The 10,287-nt window shown below is 37.1% G+C and overlaps 1 protein-coding gene across 1 annotated transcript in view; it reads left to right on the forward strand.

The window, feature by feature from the left end:
* Nucleotides 1-3,045: 3,045 nt before the first annotated feature.
* LOC128608697 (uncharacterized) overlaps nucleotides 3,046-10,287 on the forward strand; it is a 9,832-nt gene continuing 2,590 nt past the window's right edge. Inside the window, exons 1-3 of the mRNA XM_053626632.1 lie at nucleotides 3,046-3,119; nucleotides 4,585-4,756; nucleotides 8,654-10,287. The exon at nucleotides 8,654-10,287 is cut by the window's right edge and continues 2,590 nt beyond it. Coding sequence (XP_053482607.1) covers nucleotides 3,096-3,119; nucleotides 4,585-4,756; nucleotides 8,654-9,294 — 837 coding nt within the window. The 5' untranslated portion in view covers nucleotides 3,046-3,095 and the 3' untranslated portion in view covers nucleotides 9,295-10,287. The remainder of the gene's footprint in view (nucleotides 3,120-4,584; nucleotides 4,757-8,653) is intronic.

Consider the following 10,287-nt stretch of genomic DNA (forward strand, 5'->3'; position numbering starts at 1 on the left):
GGCCAAAATTACACTTGGGTCCCATGAGGCGAGATCATCCAGTACTTTACAGATCCTTCATTCTATTTTGTGCTCTGTGTGATTCTTTACTGTGATCTAATGTATTGTAGGGTGATCTGATCAAGCATTCTGGTTCTAGTACGGACACTTTCTGCTGCACTCTGGACTAACTGACGCTTGTTTATGCATCCGGGCTACATGATGTTACAAGACATTTTGCTACCTACAACATGAACTAGTTTTTCTGCTTCATGTAATGACATTGTATAATTTTTAGCAATGTTTCAGAGATTAAAAAAGGTAACCTATTAATATTGTCTGCATATGCTCAAAGGAGACACTGTGGTCAATAATCACACCAGGGCATTGCTACACATAACATAACTGAAAGGTCATCCATTGTGTCTCTATGTAACTAGAAAGCTTACTTATTACTAAGTACAAAGTATTGTCACATCTAAGAAGCTAAGAAGGAGGAAGTTGTGTCTGTCATCTGTTTTTTTGTTGAAACATACATCTGGATGTCATCAGCACAGCACTGGAAGCTACTGGAACCTGGAATGTTCATGAATAATTTTACCCAGACATAACATGGATATAAAAAGTCTATACACTCCTGTTAAAATAGCTAGTTTCTGTGATATAAAAAAGGATCCAAGATAAATTGTCAGATCTTTTTCCTCCTTTCCATTTGATACAGCAACCAACGAAATTCATGTAAAAACAGGTAGACAAATTTTAAAAGTAAAAAAAAAAAAAGGTACAATAACCTGCTTGCACAATTGCAGATTTTTTTTATAAAGGGACATGTGCCTGAGCAAATTATGAGTCATGGACTTTCATGTTCCTTGTTCAATGGAGGGAATTACTGGAAAGGTTTTTGAGCACTGAAATCAGAGTTCATAGAGTTGTGTTTTGCAGCATCCATTGTAAGAAGCAGTGGATCAGTTGTATGCACTATTAAAACAGGAAGTAAAAGCATTGCTTTTGTGTTATGCTTCCTGGCTTGGTAGTACCAATGGATTTCCATTACAGTGGGGTACCATTACACTCTTGCTTCTGACTTCATCTGTCACAGACCTATAAGTGAAGCATTGATGGTGTGGAAGAGCAGGACAATACTTCAGCTGCAAGAACAGAGACAGTGGAACATGTGCTCCTGCACTATACAGCATATGAAAAAAATGAAAGATCTGAACTTAAGGAAAAGCTACTCAATAGAGTGCTGCAGAGATGACGTGTTTACATTTATACCATTTTACAGACACCCTTATCCAGCACGACTTATATTTATCTGAGCAGTTGAAAATTAAGGCCTTGCTCAAGGGTAAGGCAGAGGCAGTTTGGCAGGGCTGGGATTTGATCTCATAACGTTCTGATTAGTGGCCCAATGTCTTAACAACTGAGCTACCCTATTTTTGTAGGTCATCCTGCACGTTAACATCACCCTGGCTCCCTCCACAAAAATCTTTTCTTTTTTTTCCACTGGCTTTTGGATTATTGCAAAAAAAATAAGCTCTGTGACCAACAAAAGTTTATGATTCTTACACGTTTTGTTCATCAATGTAATCTTCACAAATGAACACAACTTTTATGAATTTTGAACAATAAAACTAATTGCCAGAAGTAAAAAGCTAAAGTTAGGCTATAAACGAACTACACCACAGTCACATGACTTCATCACCACCACTAAGCTTCCAACAACTCTTTCGATCCTTATTTAAAAAACAATAGAATTGGAAAATATTATAAATTGATACATTTACAAGTTGGAAAGTTTGAGTTGGAATAGTTCACAAGAGCACGAGTATAAACAAAACGAGGCTGTAGTAGATGAGTTTTCCTGTTCGGCATGATGATGTTTAATGTCCCTGACAAACTCTGTAGTCCCATTTATCCACTTGTTACCAACTGCCTTTTTCAAGACACATAAAACTAAACAAAATAACGAGTGGGGTTTTACTGATGTATTTTATGTTGTAGAATAAAACATGAAAATATCTTGAGCTTGTGTTAACCCCAGACCTTATTTCAGGCATTTCATAAACTAATAGCAATAGATAAAACGCTATAGTAAAACTATAGTTTCTATCATCGATGACACTATAAAATTGTTAATTTTGCTTGGGAAATTTTATTTACATAAAGCGAAGCTAACAGCCATCAAACCCTGCTTCAGGATTTTTTTTTTTTTTTGTATAGATTTAAAAATGTTTTATGACTCAGTGAACAAGGTGATGGAGCATGAAGTCTAGGAATACATCTCTTTTGAATAGAGTACTTTGTTCAATATGACATATCAGTGTTATAATTTATCCTGAATTTGGAGTTGTGTGATGTATCCCCCTGTTGTTATTATGCACAAGATATGTTTGTATGTTTCTTTGATCAAATTCAATTAAAAAAAAAAACCACTGACTTCGAGACGATGGAACCGGAAGTGGTAAAAGTCATTTCTGGGTGTTAGGACTCATTCCTGCAGCATTATATGGTTGTAATCAACATTACAATGCAAAGTCTTTTAAAAAGTGGTCCAGTACAAGGGAAAGTATACAGGGTTTTCCTTACCAGAGAAAGGCTTAGGCACAGCACCTCAGACTTTTTGTGACGCACCTTAAGCCAAATGAACGTAAAAAGGCATTTATTTTCATTAATCTCAAACATGTTACTTGGTGACATGAATAGACTTTTGACCATAAGTACAAAAATTGTTGGCAGCTTTCTTTCACAAATACGATAAGGATAAGGGTAAAAAAAAAAAAAAAAACCAATATGAAAATTAAAATTTCTTTCAAACAATTTCAAACCACCACCAACCCATTCAGCACCTAAGCCCTCTGAAAACCTAGGGAAAACACTGCTATATACTACATTATTAAATTATCTAACATTAACAGGCTTGTATAACAGGATTTAAGTTTGAAATATGCACTTTTTTAGACCTCTCGGTGCTTCATACTCTAATCCAGTTGGTGGCGGTAATGCACCAAAGCTGGTTTGCCATCCGCAAAACAAACTTAAAAGAAGTAGAAGAAGAGGAATCACGCATGCGCAAATATATTTCAACGGGAAAGTAGAAGGAATATGATGGAGTGATGGAAGGCAGGGACAGTATGTCGGTAAGCAGTTCATCTGGTTGTGAAATCGTGTTTTATCTTCATATTAAAAGCTATATTTTGCCTTTTATATTTTGATCATATGATTTAGTGTGAGGTTTCCGGAGCGATATAAACATGCTGGTTCCTGGCAGGGCCGAAACCACCACAGACATTGAGGGGGGACACGTCACCCAGTAACCAACTGCGGGCAAGCTAGCCCCCACTTCCAAAAACACGGTCACGCTAGCCCCCACTTCCAAAAACACAGTCAAGCTAGCCCCCACTTCCAAAAACACGGTCAGGCTACCGTATCACGCACGGTGATTTGTGGTGCGTATATATAGTAGTCATGGCGGTAATAGCGTGTGCGAACAGATTTAAAAATAAAACCAATCATTCAGCGAAGGTGTTTACATTGATTCAATTAATAAAAATATAAATCTCAAATCAATATAAAAAACATAAAACCAAATGAATGCATATTAAAAAAAACCCTAAAAATAAATGAAACCTGCAAACTAAAATAATGCGCTCTGTGTTACTTTGTAACTTCAGGGATTTATTAAAAATAAATCCTCTGTTTTCACACACTGATTTCAATTCAGAAAAAAAGAGTATACCACCTCAGAGTGTGACTCACCCAAGGCATTTCGATGTTCCGTTTCAAAATTGAAGTCCTCTGAAATATCATGTGTGCAGTGTTTTTCTGTTATTTCACTCTGAGGTGGTATACACTTATTCTGACGTTTAAGCAGAGAGTTTATTTTTAATACATATCTGAAGTTACAAAAATAACACTGAGTGCATAACGATTTTAGTTTTTATTTTATCTTTTTTTTTTAATATGCATTCATTTGGTTCGATTTGTTGTTATATTGATTGAGACTAAATGACCGAATCAGTGGTTTTATTTTGAAATCTGTTTCAAAACTGTTATCGCAATGAATAGTATATATGCGCACCAAAAATCACCGTGCGGGTAACTCTAGCTTGACCGGGTTTTTTATTTTGTTTTTATTTTTGATTATTACTGCGGGCTGGACCGCAGTAATAATCAGATATGGCCAAATTGTACCACCCAATATTTGATATTTTTGATGCTGCTCTGCTGCACTCAATTATGCACCGCTACGTATGATTTTAGGATGACCATTTTTTTAATGGCCAATCAAATCAAAGAGAGCGGGGCTTTACTGTTTACAGAAGCCACGCAACACTTCAGTTTTAAATGTGATGTTTGTTCCTGGTAATGCAGCTTCTTAACTTGCCACGTATTCGTTGTTGATGCATTAATAAATTGATCGGATGTAGATAAACTTTCTAGAAGTTCAGCACTTCTATATTGCACACTTCGATTCTCATTGTAATCGTATACTTCTGTAAATAAAAGTAATGAGTTGTACTGAAGCTGTAGGGCTTATGTAAAATCAACTTGATATTACTCAGATCAATAATCAGTACTTATTTGTAATTGTTTTTGTTCCAGATACATGCTACTGTCCTTAAAAAAGGAGGGAGACCCTTGATCTCAAGGTGCACAAGGTGCTGTAAATTGTATCACTGCCCTTTTTGTGAGACGTATGTCAACAAATCAGCATCACTATTGAGCTTTAAAAACCATGTGGAGAACCATTTCAGGTTGGCAGTGCAGCATGATGGTGAGTGAGTAGGATACAGCCAGGTGTATGGGGTGCCGTTTGTAAAATAAAATGTCTAACAAAAACTGCTCAATTGTTGTCAGATTTAACTACAAAAACAGATCAATTTAGCTAAATTTACACACACACATGCATTATGGCATTTATTTCTTTTTTTACAATCATTTTATGACTTAAAAAATAAACATCAAAGCTAAATCTAAACGTTAAATTTTAAATGTGAATCTTGAATATAAATTTAACTGTAAAGTGTAAATGCAGTCGTGGAAAAACTAAGTACACCCCATGGAAATTTTTGTAATTTTTTTTGACATATTTGAACAAGCAAACATTTGATCATCTTTGACACAGTGCTTATTAATGAAGTTGATATACTTGAACAAAGCCATAAGGAAAATGAGCTTTTTCAATCATTTATTCAACAGAAATATCAATAGATGTGATTCTTCTGTGGAAAAGTAAGTACACCCTTGGCCTCAGAAGCTAGTATTGTCTGCTGTAGATGTTTTGAATAATTGTCCACCTGTCTCTGACATCGGCTTGATGGAATTATTGACCACTCTTCCATGCAATATTCTTTCAGTTGCAAGATTTTTGAGGGTTTTCTTGCATGTACTGCCCGTTCCAAATCCCCCCACAACGTTCAGATGGGATTCAAATCCAGGCTTTTTCCTGGCACGTCTCCCATGCCGGTCAAATTTGCTCAATCTCTTTCTGACTGTAGAAGCATGCACTTTGACACCAACAGTTTTAAGGCGTACTAGCAGATCCTGTGATGTAATTTTGGGGTTCTTGGAGAGTTCTTTGCATCAGATGGTCTGTTCATGGGCTGAATTTGCTGGGACGGCCAATCATGGACAAATTGGCATTGTTTGAAATTTGACCACTTGTTGATGATTTTTTCTTGCACTGGAATGATGTATGTCAAATAATTTGGAGATCTTTTAAAATTCTTTGCCAGACTCGTAGGAATCCACAACCTTTTCTCTGAAGGCTTTACAGAACTCTTGAGATCTTGGCATGATGACACCACACTGCTCAATAACAAAGGGAACACCAGGCACTAAATATGAGAGGGATATAAATAAGATGTTCCACTTCCACTCCCTCAGCAGGTTCTAATCACTGGCACTCAATCTTGAACACCTGGTTCTAATTTTATGGCTTTGAAGTAGAGATGCACCGATTGCAATTTTCTTGGCTGATTTCGATTTCTGATTTTTTTTTTTTTTTTTTTTTTTGTAAGTGTGACCTGCAAATACCGATTTTTAAAGATTCCGATTTTCTTTCTAAGAACTATAATTTACGGCATATACAAACAAAAATCTACTTTTCTTCAATGCAAAATTTTATTTTCATAATCAAAGAAATTATTAAACATTACAATTTTCCCCTAACTGTTACAGGATCTTCTGTCTCTTAAGCAACTCTCAAAATAAAGTGCTCTGTGATTAGAAAGAGGTGGAAATAACAGTTAACTAAAAATGAGTTGCTTTATATAACAAAACAGATGTCATTTTTCACTATGTTTATAAATTGACGTTTTTCTTTTTTACTCATTTCACAAAAGTCCAAAGATTACAAGCCTATGAACAAAACTGAAGTGTACTCTGTCAAATAATAATAGGTGCAGTGGGTAATACTTAAATAACAAGGCACCCTTTCTTTGTCGCCAACATGTGTATCAGCAAAATGATAAACTTGCCATTAATGCTCAAGTAATTTCTTCACAAACAGAAGCATCTCTGCCTTATCACCTGATAATCGTTTTCTCCTTTCATCTATCACATGTCCAGCCAACTTAAACAAGCGCTCACTTTCAATGCTTGTACATGGAGCAGAGAGGTAGGCTCAGGCAAGTGGAGCAAGCGCAGGGAAACGATCTTTGTTGATCCTCCAGTAGGCCAATGCGTTTTCGCTTCAGCTGCAAGGCAACTCAGAGAGTTAGCTCTTTACCTGCACAGATGAGGGGCTGGCCAGCAGCTGCTCCACCTCAGCATTTCATTATGTACTGAAAGTAATAGACTACGTGGCTTTTTGGCTGCAGGTGCTTCTTTGACAGGACCAGGTACTGCAGATGCTTCTGCAACGGGTTCATCAACCTCATGTCTGGTCTCCCCCTCCAGCATAGCCAAAAGCACCTTTTTCATTTGATCTTTAACTTGTGCTGAAAAGTAGAGATTCTTGTACTTTTCACATAAACAGACAAAGACAAGAAGGATTGTTCAAATGATTGTGTTTCAAATATAGCTAGGAAAACATAAAGCATAACTATCAACCTATAGTTATGTTCATCCAATTTGTTTCATACTCTAGGCTACACAAGTTTTTAACATGATGATGATTATTATTTTTTGGCAATAATTATATTGTTTTTGTTATTAGCAATAGTAAGTAGTAGTAGTAGATGGTAGTAGCAGAAATGTTGCTAATAATAATCATCATCATGTTTACAGTATAAAATAATGGCTCCTTTTCAATATTGCTGAACCGCCTCCAGCAATGTGGTTTTTTTTCCAGTGCCCACTCCATGTTCTGTGCCTGTTTATGCTGTTTAAGTTCAGTGATTGCTGGAATGACGTCTGCGGGTGTTGCTGTTGAGGAACTAATACCCTTTGAGAATTTTCTCAAAAGGTTCGAGCAGGCTCATGACGTTCTTGATAAGCCCACCCTGTTGCATGTTGTGTGGCTGGCAACGCGTGTTCCAAAGCGTATGCCCCCAAAGCATGTCTCCGCTCCACCAGCGATTGCGACATATAGTATGTGCTGTTCCATCTGGTCAGAACATCTTACTGCAGTCTTTTACTGGGCTGACCCAACTGTGCTTCAATGTCATAAAGTCATGAATAGGTGAGGGCTGAGTGTATAAAATATCCAACAATCTTCCTGGAAATTGCCACCACATCAGTGATGTTTTGCTGGGACAGCAGACCGTCATTCACAACCAGCAGTAATGTATGATTTCTGTGGATTTTGAAACATTTCTAGCATCAAGACATGCACACAGATCCACAAATAGGTGGACTCCACCCACTGGCTACTCAAGCCAATCGAATAACGACCATGTTGCGCTGACCAATTGTAGCATATTCTCACTCCAACCAATCACATTTTATTTTACAATCATGGAGGGAAGAGAGTCAAACTGCACCGAACTCGCATATTATACAGTCCATACAGAATTTTGCAAAAAAAATTTCATTTGCTGCAGCTTTTTTCAATATTTTAAAAAATTCCAGTTGCACGAAATAGTTTTGCAGGGTCTTTCACAGTGATGTTTGTTGGTAAATGAAACCTTTTAGCTGTACTCATGTTCGACCCATGTGAATCGAAGAGGGCTTTGGCCGAATGCATGTTGTGATGTCATGCAGTAATGTGTCTGCGGTCATTTTGAAAAATTTAAAAACGCTCCTGAGAATATTGTGGCGTCCCTTGATTTTGCATTAATTTCTGCAATCGTAAAATCACAAAATCCTGGAGGGACTGATTTATAAAGGCTCTCCAACATGGCTGATCAAGAGGAATCATGACAGTTGAGTGGTTCTAACCAGCTAACAGCATCATTGTAACAACATCTAAAAGAAGATTGTTTTGGTAGTTAAAGCTGACAAAATTGGACCAGTTTTTGTTGCACATTTTATTTTACAAATGGCACCCCATACACGTGTTTTGAATATATATTTGTATGTGTATATATATGTGTGTGTGTGTGTGTGTGTGTATATATATATATATATATATATAAATAAATATATAATGTGTGTGTGTATATATATATGTATGTGTGTGTGTGTGTGTGTGTGTGTGTGTGTGTGTATATGTATATAAAATAATTTAGGTATATATAATTTGATGAGCGTATACATTTTACTTTTTGTTTGCATTTCTTTCCTCCAGATTTTGTGATTGTCAAGTGCAATTTAGGCTGTAGAGACGACGCACATTTTCATTGCTGCTACTGTCCTGCCACGGTCATAAGGAAAGTGCAGTTAGTTACTCATCTTCAAAAATGCAAACTAAAGTTGGGTAGAACTGATCAGGAAGTTGATTCTCCACTCATCCATAACCCATCACCCACTGCTCAACCTTCTACCGTCTCCACACAGACATGCCCACTTCCCTCGATAGCCAAGACACTGCCAACACCTCTGTTAACACTGACAAATTCTCAGTCTGTTACACAGATGCCTCCACTTTCATACCCCATGTCTATCCATTTACCTTCAGCTCCAGTATTTGCTCTGATATTCCAGTCTCCACCACCCATATCTACCTTGACAGCTCCCTTACCTCAACTTTTACAGACTGAGACAAGCCACCCACATCCTCCTCTTTCTGTCCCTGCATCTCCACTTTCTGTGTCCACCAAAATATCTCCATCTCCAACTGTTACATCTACCCACATTCCACCAGAGCCACCAGCAGCACATCGTCCTCTGTCAAGGCCAATCAGAATTAAATGTAATCAGTGTCACATGGAATTGAATAAAAAGAACCTACGCGTTCACATTAGAAGAAAACACACCGATGTTAAGTAACTTATGGTATTTTTCTTCCATCCTTTTAATTTCAAAGTTCTCGTATTTTTTTTCTTTTAAGTTGTGTTTAAATACCTTATTTCATTGTACCTTTTACATCATTTTAATTATGTTAATTTTGTTTCACTGAGTTGCATGTAGACTTTTAGGGTTATTTAATAAAAATATATATTTTTGTGTAAAAAAAGAAATGCTTAAAACACAATTTTTTCTCATTTTTGCTTCCAGTCAGGAGTTAAGTAAGGTGATTGTTTCTTACTGGCTATACCACTAAATATGTTAAAAAATAACGTACATTTTCCCCAGGTCTACTAATGTATAGTAGACCATCCACTCATCCACTTTGGAACTGGCTAGATTCCAGTTTCCCTTCAAGAGGTAAGGTCTCCAGGCTCTATAATTCCATCTTGTTACAACAGTACTCTAGTATTCCAGTTACTTGCTTTCGGGAAAGGGAATAAGGGGTTAAACCTGACTGGGATGTGGTATGGGCCAGGTGTTTTACTACCTCCAAGAACCTTGCACACCAACTGATCCACTATAAAGTTATTAACAGGGCATGCATTACTCCAAGTTTATTTCATGAAATGAAGTTTACATCTAATCCTTATTGTCATCTTTGCAATAAATCTACAGTAGGCTCTTGTATACACATGTTTTGGGAATGCCATATAGAGGTCTCATTCTGGACATTTGTATGCACTGTTCTTTTGGACATTTTACAGTTGGAGATATCCATGGATCCCCTGCTCTTCCTGCTACTGGATGACTCCACACCAGCTAAACACACATCAAAAAATGACTTTACTTGCAGCAGGCACAGCCACCAAAAATACTGTTTTAAAGCTTTAGGTGGAACCATCCACTTCTACACATTCCATTTGGCTAACATACTTCAGAGACATTGCTTTGTTGGAAGGTACCACCGCTAAGCCCAATGGAGCAAAGGATAAGACTATTTAAAGCTGGGCAGATATCGCGGAGGTATTGGAC

The sequence above is a fragment of the Ictalurus furcatus genome, chromosome 6 (assembly GCF_023375685.1).
Source record: "Ictalurus furcatus strain D&B chromosome 6, Billie_1.0, whole genome shotgun sequence".
NCBI classification, from domain to species: domain Eukaryota; kingdom Metazoa; phylum Chordata; class Actinopteri; order Siluriformes; family Ictaluridae; genus Ictalurus; species Ictalurus furcatus.